At 39.6% G+C, this 20508-nt stretch overlaps 1 protein-coding gene across 1 annotated transcript in view; it reads left to right on the plus strand.

Moving 5' to 3' along the window:
- Positions 1–3225: 3225 nt before the first annotated feature.
- SLC27A6 (solute carrier family 27 member 6) overlaps positions 3226–20508 on the plus strand; it is a 46729-nt gene continuing 29446 nt past the window's right edge. The window contains exons 1-3 of the mRNA XM_030467488.1: positions 3226–3896; positions 13115–13321; positions 15544–15702. Of these exons, the coding sequence (XP_030323348.1) occupies positions 3416–3896; positions 13115–13321; positions 15544–15702 (847 nt within the window). The 5' untranslated portion in view covers positions 3226–3415. The remainder of the gene's footprint in view (positions 3897–13114; positions 13322–15543; positions 15703–20508) is intronic.

The raw sequence follows: 20508 nt of genomic DNA on the forward strand, positions 1-20508 counted from the left end.
AACACTCGCAGAGAAATGCAAATATACATAACTGTTAAGCATAAGAAATTTTTTTCTCTCTTGTCCATTGTAAGATGGTTCTTTGGCTTGCAAGGGAGTTGTTTCCCCCTTTATTTCCACACAACAGAGAAGGAGCATTTGAGGAGAAAACTAAAAAATCAGCAAAAGCTTTTGCTACCAAATTTAAAGAAATCAGTATTGTAGCATATAATCCAGTTATACCAGATGACAAAATATTTCTGAAAGAAGTGCTCTGTATAGAAGACACAATTTTTAAAAACATAGGGACAGATTCAGAAATGGGAGCAGCAAGTAGAATGAAGTACAGCTAGCAAAATGCTGTATCAGCTGCTATATAACAGATAAATTATATTAGCTGTTATATCAGCTAACATTAATTTCTTCAGACTCATCAAGTAAATTTTCTAATGCAATCAAAGTACAAAATAATGAAAGCACAAATAAGGGACAGATGTTCTCTACCATGTCATTTAACTCTGCAATACAAACATGAAAGCTCAGGAAACAGGCAAGCTGAAAACTATTTTAGGCATGACTGCAGGCAGAGAAGGTAAACATCCTTTAATCATTTGAAGAATGATTCCAGCAGCCCTTTCATTTGAAAATTCAACAGGAAAATAAATAAACTGAATACTTCCAACTTGCAGGTATTCAAAACACCCTGATTAGAAAGAAAGTTTTTAAAAATTATATAAATTATATAATTTTTAAAAAATTATATAGAAACTATACTACCACTAGAACCCTAATAACAGGCAACTGATTCAAGCCTCAGGTGCTGACAGACCCTGTGTATTACCCACATTCATACACTGCTCTTACAGCTGAGATCTTGTCAGGATAGTCAACCAAATAATTCAACTAATCCTGATTTAGACATCAGCATTTGGTCAGACAAGGGACTATATTACCTTAGTCATCTGACACAATGTAGATTGCACTCGGGTGGAGGCCTCATTCGATAGCCATCTGGACTCTGTTCTCTCAAGGAGAGACCCTCCTTTGGGTAACCACCCTGATAAACGGGGCCCTATTCTTACAAGAGCAGCCCCTCCTTCAGTGGCCATCCCCACCAGCTGAACACTGTCCTTGCAAGGGGAGCTCTGTCTGATGCCACCCTGACAGGCAGGACACTGTCCTTCTTCCATAAGGGACAGGGGCAGGCAAGCTGTGCCCTGCGGAGGCAGAGTGACATCTTGTGTGTGCCCCGGGTAAAGCCACTGGAGAGGGTACATGCACAGAAATCAGGGTTATTGCTGTGTCATCCCACCTGGATGGGCCCAAGTGAACACCTGGCTGTGCAAGATACAGCAAAATCCCCTCCCCAAAAGGTGGGGTCAGGCAGCATAAGAGAGGCACACTTGAAATGCTGGATTAATGCCCAGCATCCAAAGGACCACAACTTCCTACCAAGATCATCACTGGATCCAAGGGTCGTGATATCTTTCCTATCTCTTGTTTGTATCTCTCTCTGTGTCTCTGATTCTAAACTAATCTCAGCAGATGAGGGTAACATAGTTTCTAACTTTGTTAAATTTTACTCCCCATTGCTTAAGTCTTGTTAGTTGTTACCTGTTGTTTGGACAACTTCCTTAAGTTTTGCTAAATTGTAATCCATTGCTTTGAAAGTACCATCATTTATAATTCTGCTAGTTGTAATCTCACATGCTTTATAATCTTACTCAGTTTTAAGTAAAACTGTGTTTTTATGCAAACCTCCTGGGTAATCATCTTACTACTGAGTAACATGCAGAGAATTCCCAAACTTAATCTTGCTGAATGAGTTGTTAAAAGAGATTAATTAAAGAAGGAGGAGGATTGGGCCCAGATGCACACAGGCTCCTCTCTGAAGGAGTTTAGAAAGCGAGAGGGTCCAGTCTGAATCTTCCTGGGTTGAACCCAGCTCTGGGGAACTCCACCAATACCCACTCTGTGGGATGTGATATTTGGTTTGGTCCCCATCCCTGGGGAGCTGTGCTCACTTTGTGAGATGTGACAGTGCTGCACCCACCCTGTGGGGCATGAGGGCATTACCCTCTTTTTTTATATAAGCTGCTGCTATAACCAATGTTCATATACAGACACCTGTCTACTTTACAGATACCTATGAACAAAATCTGATTTAGAAAAATTAGTCAAATGTTTCTAGTGAGTTTTAAGGGTTCCATTTTTCACCATTCCACTTAGCATACCAAACAAAGCATCTTAATCTATAGTTGAGTAAACACCAAATCAAGAGTCTTTGAGTCTAAAGTCTAAGATTAGGCATACAGCTTGTCTAAATCACCAAGTTTGAGGAGGGCATAAACAATCCAGTATCACACAGGAATTCTGGCACAGGCAGGGTTCAAATCCAGTATCAGTATTGCTTTACCTGAATTCTATAACTCTTCCCTAGTCTACTGAATTTTTTCCCCTCACCTTATCTATTTTTATAAAAGGTGAAAAAATTACTGGAAAACATCTCATACACTGTAGAAATTTAGAAGAAATAAATTAAAGTTAATTCTACAAAGAAACATATAATGGGTACAGAGGATTGACATATAATTTGTATACACAGCTAAGGGCAAGAAGGGCAATTCAGAGATCAAAAATCAGAGTTTTCCTTTCAAACTATTTCATAGTATCAGACTCATGTTAGGATTTTGCTCATCATCTCTTCTCTGCACAGGGCGGTTTACAGATTTAAAGGGCGGCTGGTATTCAGATCAGGAAAAAAAAGGGGGGGGGGGGGGGGGGGAAAGTAAAAAAAAGAAGAATAAAAGAAAAAAAAAGGAGGCGGGGGGGAAAGGGGGTGGAGAGGTCTGCGGCTGCGAGTGCCATCCCGGGAAAAGTTTTCCTTTCCTCGCAAGCCGCCTTACCCAGGAGCCGACCTGCCGGGCTCCAGCCGCAGGGTTGGGGTGACCCAGCAGACTGCAGTTTACACAACCGGCTCAGGGAGCCGCCCCCGCCTCCCCAGCGAGTCAGTGCTGCTCCTCAGCCCCGGAGGGGAGGGAGGTGCTCTCGGGCGGATCTCCCGCCGTGCCCGCACCCCGGCCCAGGTGTGCCAGCTACCAAGTGAAGGCCTCGCCGCGGCTTCGGGCGGCTGTCCCGCGGCACAGAGGTGGAAGGCGCGGCCGGGGTGTGCCCCTGACAGACGCCGCCGATGCCGCCGGCTCCGCCGGCTCCCCCTGCCCCTGCTGCTGCCTGACCGGGAGGTGCTGCGGGGCCTCCCAGAGTGCCGGCGAACTTCCCTGGAGAAGAGGGCGGGAAAAAGCCTCTGCCCTTAACCACACTCCGCCTCGTACTCCGCACGCTGTCTGGCGGCTCCACGCGTCCCGACTCCGCGTGTCAAGTCAAGGCGCCCGACTGTAGGGAAACGAGTGGCTGGTACGACCTTGACCCATTCCCAATGCTGCCCTCCTGGGTACCGGCTGCTGCGGCCGGGATTGTCTCCCTGCACCTCGTCCAGAAACTCCTCTTCCCCTACTTCTGGGCTGACCTGAGATACCTGATGAAAGTATTGATGTATGGGCTGAGAGTGGACATGTACCGGCTGCAAGGGAGGATTGTCACCGTCCTGGACAAGTTCGTGAAGCTGGCTGAGAAGCAGCCTCACAAGCCGTTCCTCATCTATGAAGGGAAGGTGCATACCTACCAGGACGTTGACAGGAGGAGTAACAGGATTGCGCAGGTCTTCCTGAACCACGGGGCTCTGAAGAAAGGTGACACGGTGGCCTTGCTGATGGGCAACGAGCCAGACTTCATCCATGTGTGGTTTGGATTCGCCAAGCTAGGCTGTGTGGTGGCTTTCCTGAACTTCAATGTCCGCGCCAGATCTCTCCTGCACTGTATCAGTAGCTGTGAGCCCAAGATACTTGTTGTGGGAGAAGGTAGGGTATATGCCTGATTCGTACAACTAAAGCTTTTAATGTCACATCTATGCAGTGTATATTTTTCTAGCTCCTTTATTATTTCCAGACGTTCACAGGTTAAAAAAATCACCTGGGGCTAGGAGGAGCTTCGGGAGGTGATAAAGCTTAAGCCTCTCAGGCAAGATCAAGTATATCTGTGCTCTGGGGACATCCATTTAACTTTCCTTTAAAAAATCTACATTGCAGGAAAGTTTGCAACGCAGAAGAGCAGCCTGTTCCAAGTATTTAATTGCCTAAGTAGTTCCTTAAAGTGTCTCAGAAAATACTAAAATGATCTGCTAAGGATAATTTCCCATTTCATTCCTTTTTAAATAGACTTTTTAAACTTATTTACGTCATGCACTTCTGTACTATCTCCCCATCTTTCTAGTGTTCAAAACTACCACAAACTAGTTTAAGCTCAGACTCTACAGCCTGTGTTATGCAACTGTTTACAGGGGTAGTGTAGTCTTCCAGGGACTAAAAGTGAGATTTTTATTTTTTTTTTAGAGGTGTAGCACACAGGAGGTTGATTTGTAATAATCAGTTTGTGTTGGCACTGGCTGTGTTTGAATAGGAGATAAGGAGCGTGTATTGTGTGAGATTCGAGAGTATTAAATTTTTATTAAGTTCTTCAAAATAATGTAACATTTTCATGTAGGCATAATATGCATTCTATATTTAAACTGGGCTTCAGTTATAGAGCTGTATAAACTGAAGAAAGAACATAAACTTGCCACAGCTTTCAAGATCAATTGCAAGGGAACCTGCAATGGTAAAAGACCACATAGAACCTTGACATTTGGTTGGAGAAAGTTATTTCAGAATATTAAATATTAATGTTTTCCTGCCTCTGAATTCTTTACACATTACCTCACTTCTATTTCCCAACTTTTTGCCTTATTCCTCTTATGCATGTTTGCATCCATGACATCTAAATAGTAGAATTTCCACCCATCTGTTCAGTGCTGCTGCAAATTTCTGCTTTTATTAATGTTTTAATAATGTTTTTAAATAATGTTTTTAAACTTATCCCTTGCATATTTTTTATAATAAATTCTGGCATTCTGGTTTTACATGGTATGCTGGTTTAAGGATGCTTGGTCATTAAAACAAGCAAATGAAACAAAAGCCAATTTAAATATAATCCTAAAACATGATACAAATGCTTCCAAACTCACAGTTTTTACTTTTGCTTTTAAAATTTTCATTTAACACCTTCTCATAAATGTGTGCTCATGTGTATGGATTCAGGAATGGAATTAATATTCAGGACTCTTCATTGACTGTGGTGAAAAAGAATTTTGGATCCAAGCTTGTATCTCAACAGTAGTCTCTAATAAAATGAGGGGTTAACTAATGAATTAAAAAAGCATTTGCAAAGCAGGAATACTTTTGTCCACTCAATTTGTTACCTGTAGACGACAGTAAGAGAAACTGCATTGATAAACTTGTTTTCGAAGTCTGTCTGCTCACAAAGGAAGGGCTATGTGCAGACAAGTAATACTTCTTACTTCATTAATGTGTTCATGCTCTCTAGTAAATCTGTCTGTCCTTTGAGCCTGCAAAGCTCCACAGTATTCTTCTTTGGAACTTTTGAGGATTTTTCTTCTGTATCTGTGAAAGAAACTAAAGATCTGTTACTCCGTGTTTGTTGGCCATATAATATGGAAAAGGAGTCTCTCCCAAGGAGTCCAGGTTTCACAGCTCAGTGTTCATATACCCCTCAGTGACTGTGAGGACTAACTCATATAACTCTTGAAATAAAAACATGTATATAATTACTTTACATAATAATTTTCCTCTAATGTGCATTAAAATTGCAGGGCTGTATTTAACACTGAGATTACACAGCCAGTGAGATAATTTTAAAGTTTGTTAACATCTCTTTGTCCAGCTTCCCTGTGTTCCAAGAGACCCTTCCTTTTCAGTAAGCATGACGAACTTTCTTCGGTGTTTTGCTCTTGAGGCACTGTTATTCACAGGATTGTGCATTGCTTGAACATAGTAATTTTTTTTGCAAAATAGTTAAACTAAAAATGATCAACCTGTTGTCTAATATCTATCCTTGTCATAGTCAGGCATAATGTCTAAGACTGTTTTCTTGAGCAGGTATTAGTATGTAATGGTACTATTTCAGGATAGTGGAAATTCTAATTTTCAAAAACATTTGGTACATCTTGTAATTTTTCCAAAAATCTTTTATTATTTGCAGATGTGGTACATCTATTCAAATAGGCTAAATACTATTTATCATTGCATTGTCTTCCACACCTTGTTCAGTCTTTCATGCTGCCTCTTGCAAGATCACTTTCATTTGTGGAATTTATACTCCTCAGTTTTGTCTTGTGCTTGCATATTTTTCCAAAGTTGTAGTTTGGTTACCTAGGCCAATTAGTATAATCTTTTCTCTCCTTCAGCTCTTACAATCAGATTTTCTTCTGGTCCAGTAATACTACTTAGGTTTTGAGGGTTTGATTTTTAATTTACATATTATACAACCACTCTAGAATTGAATGTTTTATTCCTAAGCCTCAAATAAGTTATAAAACTTTCAAAATTTCTACCTCTTGTTGGTTCCTTATATGAAATGGCTATCTCCAAAAAGGCTGAATGTTTTCTATGACAGCAATATTCTTTTAATTCACTTTGCACAATCTAGTAAATAGTTTTTCTCCTTCTCATCCATCTGCAGGCTTTAAGGCAAATACTGTTTCTCTGATTTGCTAGTATTTAGACTTTATGTTCCTTTCCAGTAGTTCCTCTTGCCTTGATGCAGGGAGTGTTTTTCTTTAACTCCTTATTGTGCTGTGTTCACAGATTTAGGTCTTGCTTTAATTAGTTACATAGCATTTGCACACTTCCATTCCCAGAAATGCTATCACCACTCCCATCCTGGGGAATGCTTGTTGGAAGAGATTCAAAACGTTGAGTCTAAAAATGCATCTTAAAATAAAACAGCAGCTAATTATGAACTTGTAGAGGGGGAAAAAATGATGAACTTCTAGAGGGAAAAAAAAAAAAAGAAGCCATATACTGTTCTCTCACTCAGATTGCCAGCACTAGCTTACTCTAACAGCACTATGGTCTGCTTAAAATGTTCTTGCTATCTTTGTTACCAGATTATGCCACCCATATTCATTTAAAAACTACTGGTTAAACAGAGGAGTAAGTAATTGATTAAAATTAAAGTACTTCTAAAGTCTGTATTTCTATTCATTGGAGTCTTGCTTGAGCAAGAGATTACATTTTTCCTTTCAGGGACTTAAGAAATTTAGGAATGGAATTTGCCAATGCAGTTACAGTGTTTTTCTTCTCAGAAGAGTTCATCTCTTAGTAGGTCATCCCAGACCTGTTGTCATGACTTCTTATGTAAGGATTCAACTGTGAAAGGACTGCATTACTACACTCCATGAGATTGATTTATTTCAGTACTGATAGCAAAGGACATTCAGGGAGTGTTAATGCCACATGGCCATGCGTGGGCAGCTTGCTCTACGTGGACCTGCTTCAGCAGGGGTGTTGAACCATAATGATCTCCTGAGGTCCCTTTCAGCTGCAGTCATTCTGTGAGTGTGCAGTTCTGTGCAGAATTGCATCTCCCAGCTGTGCAGTCATAGCTTTTTCCTGATCAGGTTTCTTTACTCTTGAGGCACAAGCAGTGCTTTCTGCTGGTTCTGAGTGTATTCTAAATTTCTTGCCTTCTGAGCTTAGAAGGAGAGTTCATGCTAGAGGAGAAGATTAAGCAAAGTTTTTTGTTGTTGTTGGTTTGGTTTGGTTTTGGTTTGTTGTTTTTGGGGTTTTTTTGGTATTTGTGAATTAACATCGTATGATCTTATCAAAACTTATTAATTATTTGGAACAAAAACCTATTTAGACCTTAACACTTAGGACAAGGAAACCATAGAAAGCCTGAGGAAGTCAGTCCTAGGTGCTCTATTAGATACCACATCTGTTTGTTCACTAGCTTTTTCTTAGCCTTTGTCAGATAACCTTTGATTGAAAACCACAGCCAGCTATGATTCCCAAGCTGGTTTCTGTTTTACTACCTTAATTGCCTTCAGTGACATTTCAAGATACAAATGCTGATCCTGAACAGGAAATGGAGAAGCATATTAATCTTGATCAATTGTGGATGTTTTCTTCCTGGTAAAAACCAAATAGTTAGTAAATGGCAACATTAATATACAAACTATGTAAATGATCCACACATTACAGCTGACTACATCGCCAAACTTTAGATAAGAAGACATTTCTTCCAAAACAATTAAACAAAAATGTGAATATGCTTTCATAGTGTAGAAAGCAAACTAAGTCTTGAGAGAAACTGAAGCTTAAGTGGCTAATGTGCTTTATTATAACTCCTTTCCTTTATGATAATGTACACATTCCAGATACCTCTAAAAATAATGAAATTATAGTTTCTCCATGAGGGATGTTTTTTCCAGACACCTGGACAAGGTGATCTCTAAGGATGAATGAGCCCTGTAGAACATGTGGCACCAAAGTTCTTTTTTCATTAGTCAACATTAGTTGACTATCATCAGGACAATTCTTTGGAAATTAGTTAGTACAATTGAGAGTTATCTTCAAACACCCCATGCTTCTATGTGTTCCAGAAGTAATACTCAGTTCCTGGCACTTTGAATACAGCTGTTTTAGATCACTCTTTCATATTCAGAATATCACTTATTATTTCTGCAGTTCTCTGCTATCTTCACTAGAAGTTTCTTTCAGTGTAATGTACAATTACAAGCTCTTTCCGTAATGTTACAGCTACTGGATTCCTGAGCACTGAAGAGAAATTCCATTGTATAATCAATTCATAGTTCAGTAGAAATTAAAAAAAAAAACAACCAAGAAGTAAACCTCAGTGCAAAAACAAATGCCCTCTTGTCATTCTTGACTCTTAAATAAATGTATGTATAGAGAAATTAATAGTTACAATCTTTCTTTGAAGGATGGAAATAAAAGATGCAAAAAGAAAAAGAAGTGGTAGGTTCTTTTTGGCAGATTTACACTTCATAATACTCAAATACACAAAGACCTTGGTGCACATCTTACCTAGAACTTCTGAATTCTAAAAAATTAGAAATATTCATTAATTTCTTCATGTCATGAACAGTCCTAAATAAAATGTCTTCTATAGAGAACTTAAGAGTTGATAGGTAATACAGCTTAATCTTCATCATGTTAAAAAATGTAAGGAGCAAAACAATTTAAGAAAAAACTTGCACACTCAGCAAGCTTGCTGATGACACCAAGCTGTGTGGTGTCACTGACATGCTGGAGGGAAGCGAAAACATCCAGAGGGACCTTGACAGGTTTAAGAGGTAGTTCCATGCAAACCTCATGAAGTTCAGTAAGGCCAAGTGCAAGGTTCTGCACCTATGCTGGGATGATCCCAAGCATAATTACAGGCTGGTCAGGGAATGGATCCAGTGTTTTGCCAATCCCAAACACAAACATGGGTTGTGTGAAGAATGGATTTGGAACATCCTTGAGGAGAAGGACTTGGGGGTCAATGAGAACCTCAACAGCCAACAACATGCACTTGTAGCCCAATAAACCAATCATATCTTGGGCTGCATTAAAAAACCCATAGCCAGGTCAGGAGGTGATTCTGCCCCTCTACTCTGATCTTGTAAGATTTTACCCAAAAACACTGTGTCCATTTCTGGAGTCAACAATGTAAGAAGGACATGTAGCTGCTGAAGTGAGCCCAGAGGATTGCCACAAAGATGATCAGAGGGCTGGAGCACTTCTATGTAGACAGGCAGAGAGCTGTCATTCTTCAGCCTGGAGAAGAAAAGGCTCCAAGGAGACCTTACCATGGCCTTCCAGTATCTGAAAGGGAAATACAGGAAAGCTGGGGAGGGACTTTTACAAGGGCATATAGTGGTAAGACATAGAGTAATGATTTTAACCTGGAAGATGGTAGATTTAATTTATACATTAGGAAGAAATTCTTTAGAGTTGGTGTGGTGACACAGTGAGGCTGTGGATGCTTCACCCCTGGAAGTGCCAAGGCCAGGTTGGATGGGGCTTTGAGAAACCTGATCTGGTAGTAGGTGTCCCTGCCCATGAAGTGGGGTTGCCAATGTATGATCTTTAAGATCCCTCCTAACTGAAGTCATTCTATGATTCTATAATGATTCTATGATGATTCTATGAAATGCAAGAAGGAATTAATATATCCATGTAAAATACAGAAATTCTGCAATGATTCCTTTGGTACTGGTGCTTAAAAATTATAATACTGAGGATTTTTTTTTTGCCAGGCCTTTTGCAAGCAGATGGTTTTCAGCTACACAGCAAGTGACATTTAACTTACGATTACATTTTAGTTACACAGGATAACGTTGTGTGATTACTTTTTTGGGCATCTTTTCTCAAATGTACATTAAATGTGACACAATGTCTTAAATGTGACATTTCTCTCAAATGTACATCACATTTTTAGACTGGCAAGGACACTACTTAGGATGGACAGCTGAGTCTAGTTCAAATGATAAATACATAGGTATTCTGTCACTCTTGGTCTGTTAATACTTGCTTTCATTAAATGAATACTGTTGTATTTCATATGCATTAAATTTATGAAAGCACAGAAAAAAAAAAGAATATGCCAATGAAACTTGACTTTCAGTGCACTGTTTCCTGTTGTTAGCACTATGGTCCACAAATTCTCTTGCTATGTCTAGTGGAAGGGGGGCTGTACTCCATTGATTCACTCAGGAAGGTTTCTGTCTTTTGAATTTCCTTCATTTTTGGGTCATTCCTTTTGTGAAGTCATTCTGTAGTGCAAAAAAAGTCAGAGAACAGAAATTTTAATATCGCTCTCAATCAGATCTATTTGCTAAATACTCATAAAATATTTATAACTTGTACTCTATAGGTTTTATGATTTTAAGGCATAGGTTTAGTTGGCAACAGTAGGCTATATCTCCATTATACTAATAGAAATAAACATATTATACATTAAAATATGTTCAGCAGTCTGTCAGGAAATTAGTTTTCTGAAAGTTATTTCAGTTATTTTGGTGTAAAATTTATGCGAGGTGATTCTATTAAGGGTGACATTGGTCAAAGGAGATAGGTCTGGCAATGCCTCATTATCAGATTCTTGGTGTGTCATGACAACTGTGTTTCTTTCTTCATCTGTAAAACCTGAGATAATAACATAAATTTATACCTGTAGAGATGCTTGCAAGATTAATTACATAGGCTGATATCCAAAAAAGCATTTCAGTTAAATGAGTCTTGAAGTCTATGAATAGTTTTATTGAAATCAATATTATTCCTATACTTGAGAACTTCCCTGGTTTAGTAGTTTACTGCTTGTGCAGTGTTCTGAGAAAGCAACGTATAGTAAAAATTCTTAGAAATGTAAACATAAATTCAAACGTAAATTAAAGATTGGTCTCTCTTTATAATTGTTTTTTAATTTAACCTGGGGCTCTTTCCTGCGTTTTCCTTCCTGATAAGCCAACAAAATAGATCTTACTTAGGCTGATACTTCTATTTTGTAACAGTTAGTTTATATTTATATCCAGCTAAAAGCCGATAAAAGGAAAGGCTTTCTGTGAATGAATATGTGATTGTAAGGAAAAAAAAATCTAATGTAGCTAAAATCAGATTCATTTAGGTAGTGTCTAAAACACTCAACGAACTTCTAAATAGATGTATGGATTTTAGGCAGTGTCTGCACAAGCCATGGGCCTGTATCATATTTCTGTTCTGTGAAATCTGGTTACCTACATACCTGACAAAGTTTTTTGTTTGTATGTTTGTTTTTTAAGTAGTCACTTCTGGGCTTTTGAAAAAATACTGCTTGATGAGAAGTTTCTGTGCAGGGTGTGCAGAGACACATGCACTGTAATTACCAGCTATGTATGTATTTGCATTGCATCTTCAACTGATTTCTTCATGATTTATTTGAAGTTGAACTACAGTTCATTCAGGTTTTAAAATAACAAGTGATTATTGAAGTTGAGATGGGAAACAGAAATCTAGTGATCAAGTGTCACATCTGACAGGTGGGTGCAGCACTGTCACGTGTCACAAAGTGAGCACAGCTCCCCAGGGGCTGGGGCCAAACCAAATATCACATCCCACAGAGAGGGCATGGGTGGATTTCCCCAGAGTGGGACTCAACCCAGGGAGATTCAGACTGGACCCCCTTGCTTTCTAAACTCCTTCAGGGAGGAACATGTGTGCATCTGGGCCCAATCCTTCTCCTCCTTTAATTAATCTCTTTTAACAACTCATTCAGCAAGATTAAGTTTGGGAATTCTCTGTGTGTTACTCAGTAATAAGATTATTACCCAGGAGGTTTGTATAAAAGCACAACTTTACTTAAAAGTGAGTAAGACTATAAAGCTTGTGAGATTACAACTAGCAGAATTATAAATGATGGTACTTTAAAAGCAATGGATTACAATTTAGCAAAATGTAAGGCAATTGTCAAAACAACAGGTTACAGCTAACAAAACAGCAACAGCATTAAAACTTAGTTTCTTGCACAGCCAGGTGTTCACTTGGGCCCCTCCAGGTGGGATGACACAGCAATAACCCTGATTTCTGTGCATGTGCCCTCTCCAGTGGCTTTACCCGGGGCACACACAAGATGTCACTCTGCCTCCGCAGGGCACAGCTTGCCTGCCCCTGTCCCTTATGGAATAAGGACAGTGTCCTGCCTGTCAGGGTGGCATCAGACAGAGCTCCCCTTGCAAGGACAGTGTTCAGCTGGTGGGGATGGCCACTGAAGGAGGGCTGCTCTTGTGAGAATAGGGCCCCGTTTATCAGGGTGGTTACCCAAAGGAGGGTCTCTCCTTGAGAGAACAGAGTCCAGATGGCTATCGAATGAGGCCTCCATCCGAGTGCAATCTCCATTGTGTCAGGGAGGCTGTTTTGAGAAAAATATTCTTTTGTGGATTCTACACCAAGGCTCACCCTTTTTACTTGAGGGGTAGCTGACACACTTTGTGGGGTCAGCAGTATTTTTACCTTACCGTGTCCTGTTTCCAGTGAATTTTCATTGTAATTCACCATTGTTTTATTGAATTTATGTATGTCCATAGAGGTGACTTTTATTGTTCTTTCTATTATAAAAAGCAAAACTGTGAGGAAAAATACATTTTTTCCTATTTTTGTGAAAATATAATGTAACATTCTTTTTCTGTTAATTTTTTAAGATTTTCTTGGGACACTGAAAGAAATTCTTCCTAACCTGGAGAAAGATCTTAGTGTTTGGATAATGACCAAAGCCTCCACTTTTCCAAGTGTGCATACTCTTCTAGACAAAATAGAGGCTGCATCTGAAGACCCTGTTCCCATTAATCGACGCTCTGCCAACAACCTGAAGTCCTCTGTTTTATATATATTTACTTCAGGAACAACAGGTACAGCTCAGTTAAAGAGTTCTATAGTTTCCTTCAGCTTTCATCTAAAAACTTGATTTTCCATAGCTCTAATCTTCTGGATCAGCTATTCATAGTAGAATACCGTAGTTCTTGCATATAAGCATTATTCATTATATCCTATTTCTTTTCAGTGACTGTTTATAGCCAGTGGTTTATAGGCTTGTCTTCTTTTTGTTTTCCTGCTGCACTAAGCTTTTCCTTTTATTAATTCACAGCTAAGATGTTTATTAAAAATTTTGCTTTTTGGGCAGTTTTACAATAATAGATATTATTTTTTATCATATACCACTACGCAGCTAATATAGTCATGTATAGAACTTTGTAACTAGAACTTTGAAAAACAACCTTCAAACAAGCAGACAGACATTTGAGTTGTCTTCCTTAAGTCATGTTCTATTCAGGACACTAAAGAAACAGAAAATAGGATTAAGCTACTGGCATTTTAGTTTAGAAACAGATGGCTGAATATATTAGCAGTGCTCTGGCAGCTAAGAAGCTAAGATTTTAAAAATCCTGATCACTGACATGAAAAGCAAGATGATGTTAAGATAAACAGATTTAGTCACAAGAAGATTTAAATGAAGGTGTGTTTTATGGCTTTGTTCTCTCATACAAATAATTATTAAATTTATTTGCTTCAGCTTCTAGGGAAAAGCTAGGAAACAAAAATGTCAGTCTAGAATAAAAATTTAGTAGTGTATAAGTAACGTCAAGAGGTCAGGTATATCTGTAAACACTACTAATATAAATATGGCTGAGCTGGCTGGGTAAAAGTAAGGAGTTTTTACAAAAATATAGAATTTCCAAGGTACAAGGACTTTGTTCATGTAACTGCATTTGAATATTAGTGTGAAGTCTCAAGTTCTAGTATGTAGAATTAAAATATTTTTTAAATGTTTGTATGTACTACAACGTACATAGAACATGTAATAATTCACATTTTATTTATATTATGCCCCATGTAATAAAAATAACAAGGTTTGTTTAGTATGAAGAGTATGGAATGACATTCTAGTCAAAAGTAATGGAACATTTTAACAGTTTTTGATAAAGAAACAGCATAGTGTTGCTTCTAAAATCAATGACAGGTAAACTCAGTTAAAAGAAAAAAGTATCTTGCAGAGTGTGTATTCAGCTGCCTGTACAAGCATAAGAAAAAAACCAAAAGTGTAGAACACTTCTTGCTGTAAGTCGTTCATTGCCAACACAGTTTATTGCCTTTTGTCTTTAGTGTGACAGGTTTTAAAATAACATTTAAGTGTAGCTAGACTCTCCATAGATCACGTTTCTAGTTCATAGCTCAAATAAATCTTCAAGTGAGTGGTAGCTTTGTTGTAATAGTTGATAAAGCTTTCCGAATCATCAAGTTTTTTGATTTTTAACAGTCTATCATCAGGAGTCAGCCTGAAATTCTTCTGTTTATGAAATAGCATTCATGGAGCAAATCCACATAATCTACTCAATAACTACAAGAGTAGTAGTCTAAGAAGCTCTCGCATGTGAATCTGTATGTTCCTGAACAGAAATTCCGAGCTTAACCTGGAGAAACTGATTTGGAAAAACATAAATGAAGTACACTTTTTGCTGGAATTTGAGGTCTTGTTTGGTTGGTTTTGTTGGGGGTTTTTTGTTTGTTGGGTTTTTTATGGGGTTGTGTGTTGCTGATTTTTTATTTTAGCTCTACATAATCTACATAGTCTTCATAAAACAAATAAGTAGACTTGGATGTACGCATTTTAGACAAGCACCCACTACAGTATATGCTTCATGTAGATCCCATTCTTAATGGCTTTAGAGATCTAGTGTGCTGCCTCTTTATGTTAAAACAAGTCCATATAATTCCATATGTACAGTACCTGCTTGTGGCCCTTTGTCTGCTCTATATAATTTGATAGTGTGATAAACATAGAGTTCCTTCATGCTTCTACCTGTTTGAATTGACTTGACATCAGATTAAATAACTAACAGTTGAGTTTACAAATTGGTTTATGTATCTTTATGTGTCGAGAACAAATATGCAATCCTGTATTAATGGTTGTCTAAACAGATGGCTAGAAATTTGATTATGGGACAAATAATTTATTCTTTTATGATTTTAGAGACCATATACAGGAATAATTGAAAAAGAAAGAAAGAAAAGAAAAAGAAAAAAAATTATTTTGAAGAGAAACCTTATCCATGGTTTTGTGTATTCATTACAGGTCTTCCAAAGGCTGCAATCATCAGTCACTTACAGACTCTTAAAGGAGCTGCTGGGCTCTGGGCTTTTGGTGCTACTGCAGAAGACATAATTTATATTACTCTGCCTCTTTATCACAGCGCAGCATCTCTTCTTGGCATTGGTGGATGTATTGAGTTGGGTAGGGCTTGTTTCATTTAATTGTGTTGTTAATATAGAATTTCATAAAAATGTATAAAACACACTTAGGTTCCCTGGCATTAGGGAAACCAGTGCTTTGCTAAATCAAATGAATTGTCTTTTTGAAATAGCTTTGTACTTCTGTATTTTGGGGTGGGAGGTGTTGTGATAGCAAAGAATCTCTTACAAGCTATGTGTGGAGCTGTCTGGAGAACTATTTATAGTAATTTGTGTCACAAATGTTTTTACTTTCTTTTATATTTCGCTAAAAGGAATTTAAAGACATTTGTAATATTTTGGCATTGTAGAAACTGTATTATTATATTTACAGACTAAGCACTGTATGGTGGAATAGAATCATAGAATCATCATGGTTAGAAAGGACCTTCAAAATTACTGAGTCCAACCATCAGTCCTACATCACTTTAACCACTAAATCATCTCCTGAAGCACAACTACCCATTTTTTAATATTCCCAGGGATAGCAACTCCACCACCTCCCTGGGCAACGAGTTCCAAAACTTCACCACTCTTTCAGAAGAAATTTTTCCTAGTATCTAGCCTGAACCTTCCCTGGCACAACTAGACTCCATTTCCTCTTGTCCTATCACTAGTCACTAGCGAGAAGAGGCCAACATCCACCTCACAACAGCCTCCTTTCAGGGAGTTGTAGAGAGCAGTAATGTCTCCCCTCAGCCTCCTCTTCTCTAGGCTGAATAGCCCCAGCTCCTTCAGCCTCTCCTTGTAAGACCTGTTCTCCAGACTACTAATCAGCCAAGTTACTCTTCTCTGCACCATCTTCAGAACCTTGATATCTTTCCTATGCTCTGACGCCCAAAACTGCACACAGTACTAGAAGTGTGGCCACACCAAAGCTGAGGACAAGAGTAAGATCACCTCCCTGGCCCTGCAAGTCACACTACTCTTCTTTATAAAGGCCAGGGTGCCATTTGCTTTCTTGGCCACCTGGGCACAATGCTGGCTGATGTTTAGCTCCCCCAGCTCGCTTTCTGCTGGGCAGCTCTTCAGCCACTCCTCTTCAGGCACTGGTGGGGGTTGTTGTGGCTGAAGTGCAGGACCCAACATTTGGTCTTGTTGAAACTCATACTGTTGGCTTTGGCCCATCCATTAAACCTTTCTACATCCCTCTGCAGACCATCTCCGGCCTCAGACAGATCAACACTTCCACCCAGTTTAGTGCTGTCTGCAAATTTACTGAGGGTGCACTCTGTACCTTCACCCAAATCAGCGGTAAAGATGTTAAACAGGAGCAGTCCCAGCTTTGAGCCGTGGGTGAAACCACTTGTGACTGGTTGCTGGCTGGATTTAATTCCATTTAACACCACTCTTTGGACTAAGCCACTTCACTTAAAAGTGGAAGCATTTCTACTTTTCACTATGAAATCTCAGAGGACAGGGGGATCCTTCCAGCCCAAGGCAGGGTATTTTGGTATGTTAATGATGAAAGTTCATAGTAAATTTAACTAGTCATTGCTTTCTAGTATCTGTTTTACTCAAGGGTAGAGGCGTTAGTAGTTTGCATCATCCATTCTACTCTTCCCACCAAATAAGCTCAGTAAATGCTCCTTCCATCAGTCATGCTGACCAGCCTTTTTCAACATCATTGAAACAGGAACTTGCAAGCTTGCATGTGGTTTTGAGGGATAAATGAATAAGAAATTAAATCTACATTTAGATTTAGATTCACTGCATCAGTGAATTAGATTATTCTGTCTAACTGAAGACATTCTATAGTAAAATTGTTATTTAGTCAGTTATTGTTAGTCAGTTATTTAGTAACTGAATCATATTTTCACTGATTAAACTGCTGACTAAAGGCTGCTGCCAAGGGGAGCTGTTCTGAGCTTGGTCTAGCCTGCAGCTGAATGGCAGGTCTTGGTAAACATGGGAAGTTTGGGGAAGGTTTTCCTGAGGCAGGGACATGCCAGACAAGCCAGAGCACCTGATTCCACCCCACCTATGAAAAGTGGCCTGGGGCACATGAATGACCAGAGTGGGGCACGATAGTTTGCATGGTGGTTCGCACAGGGGAGGTGCCAAAACTCTGCCAGTTCCACCAGGGAGAGATGGTATACACTCAGCATAAAGCCACAGCCTCTCTGAACTCTGAGCCCACCTTGTCTGAGGCAGCTTCCCAGACAGAGCTCCAGAGGAACACATTGCTACCCAGGCTGCAGACTGTGTCCTGGTGAAACACCAATCCAGGATGGCAGCAGTGAGCACTCCTCTGGGAGATGTGTCCAGATAGATTAAGTCTTCTTCTTAGTGATGGTGCTCTTGAGGGGAAGTGAGTAGGTGGAGGAGTATCAGGGAGTGAGAGAGAGAGAGAGATGGATATGATAAAAATGCATCCTACCTTCTCTAGAGGCAGGCCCAACAGATAGGACATGATAAGGAGGATTCCTTATCCTCTCTCCACTGTGTAGTAAAACAGTGACTTAAAGGATAGCGGACAACAGCAAAAAATTCCTGCCCAGCTGATCTAGTTGATTCTCTAAAGAAAAAAAGATGAGTCATTATTGTAGGTATCACCCTATCTGCTTGATACGCAGACCTGGCCCACTTCTTAGGTAAGTCTGCTGCTTTTCTGGGGGCCAGGTTAAGCCTGTGACAAGAAAACTTCCTGACCTGATATATCCCTCAGATTATCATCCATTAGTGATTTTTCATGTAGGGAGCAATGCAGTTGGTACTAGAAGTCTGAGGGCAATCAAGAAAGAATTCAGGTACAACTGGTTAAGGGATTGGAAACACAAGTAGTGGTTCCTTTTATCCCTCCAGCTGTAGGGAATGATGAGGGAAGAATCAGGAAGACCCATCAGATCATTACCTGATTCTGAGCCTGGTGTCACTGGGAGGATTTGGGTTTTTTTGTGATCATGAGCCAGTATACAGACCTTCTGGCAACAGGTGGGTTAAACCTGTTGCAAAGCGGGAGAAGGATTTTGGCACAGGAGTTTGCAGGGCTCACTGAAAGGGCTTTAAACCAGATTTGAATGGGGAGGGGATAAATTCAGACTTGCTAAGGGCCAAGGCTGGGGGAAGCTTACACCAAATTTGATAGCATAAAAATACTGAAAGAAAATGCACTGTTTACACACAACTCACCCCTCTTCCCTTCACCACCACTGTAACAACTGAAATTCTCCATGATGATTTTCTTCTGTAACATTGTTCAGTCCATGTCTTGCCCATTACCTCTGCTAGTTATTATCATTATCTCAAACTCCTCATGCCCCAAATTTTTTTCTTACTAGGAGGATCCTTATATAAAGTTTAAAAGGCATCAACATGAGACACTATTACATATTTCAAATTGGTAGCAAAACAACATCAACAGTATTAAATTGCGAAGACTTATTCTGTCTATAAGACCTATTTTCCTGCCAAATTTCACATCATGTAATTTATGTTGTGGTCACTATTGATTACATTATCATCTTATTTTGTCTTTAGTCATCGGGGCCCTTCCAAATTTATTCCAGTTTTTAAGAATACAACCTAAAGGAGAGCAAGAGGAGATAGTTGAGGGTAAACTTGATTGCATGTTTCCAAAAAGGAATTTTCTTACCCACTTCCTCATGTGTGCTTTCACACACAGTTCTGACCCCCTGTCAGTAATTATTGTTTCCCCCCCCCGCCAATTATCAGGCACATGCACAATTTTCCTACTAATTTGTACTTAGCAGTATGGCTGAGGTGGAGTCTTATCCATACAGGGTTTACCCAGCTCATATGAGATCAATACTCGCTGTTCACTGCCTTTATTTACCTCTTTCTCTCTTATTCAAATATCTTTTTCTGGCCTTGCACTGCTGAGTTCCTTACCACCTGACAACAGAGGGGGTTCAGAGGAGTCCCTGGTCAACAGGTCCAGTGTGCACTGGAGTACACAAACACACACTGTTTGATTCAACCCTCTCTTCTCAGGAACAGCAAGATGAGCTGAGCAAGGACTTCTGGCCATCCTGTCTGGGTAGCCAAAAATGCTGCTCCAAATGTGGGTTCTTTCAAAATGTGGTGTGCAAAACCAATTTATACACAGGATTAAGATATTAATTTTATTCCAGTTCTGCACAGAAGGGGGTGCTAAGAGATAGTTTACACAGGCAGAACACCTCTATGATACAGGATTTCTTTTATACACCAAAAAATGCAAAGTTACTTTATCTCTAAGTGTACTGATATTAATCTGCATTATCAGTTAACTAGTTCTTTGCTTCCACTTAAAGTGTTAGCACTTCTGCTTTACCCTACACATGCTCAGAAGGTAGGAGGCTTTTTTGAGTAGGGGGTTCTTCTGGCCTAGAGAGGGTATTTAAAGAAGTAAGCTCACAGTTAAGCTTGGTTAGTCACTGTTTCCTAATATCTGCATTAGTTAGTGCTCAAGGCTAAAGACATTAGTGATTAGCATCTTCTATTCAACTCTTCTTCACACCACGATAAGCTCAGGACACATCCACTTAGTGACCAATGGGGTCATGCTGACCTGTCTTTTTTGACACCACTGCCCCTTCCTTCTTACAGGGGAAAACTCCTCACATTCTTCCCCTGCTCCAGTATTGGGTCCATCCCATGGGAGAGAATCCATGAACTCCTCTGACATGAGTCCCTCCCATGAGGCACAGTCCCTCAGAAACAGATTGCTCCAGTGTGGGCTACCCACAGTCACAGCATTCTTTGGGCACAGTCAGCTCCCCTGGCATGGGGTCTTCCAGGGCTGCAGGTCCACATCTGCTCCACTATGGTCCTTCATGGGCTGCTTCACTTTGATCCTTCATGGGCT

This window comes from Calypte anna, chromosome Z (assembly GCF_003957555.1).
Source record: "Calypte anna isolate BGI_N300 chromosome Z, bCalAnn1_v1.p, whole genome shotgun sequence".
Lineage (NCBI taxonomy): Eukaryota > Metazoa > Chordata > Aves > Apodiformes > Trochilidae > Calypte > Calypte anna.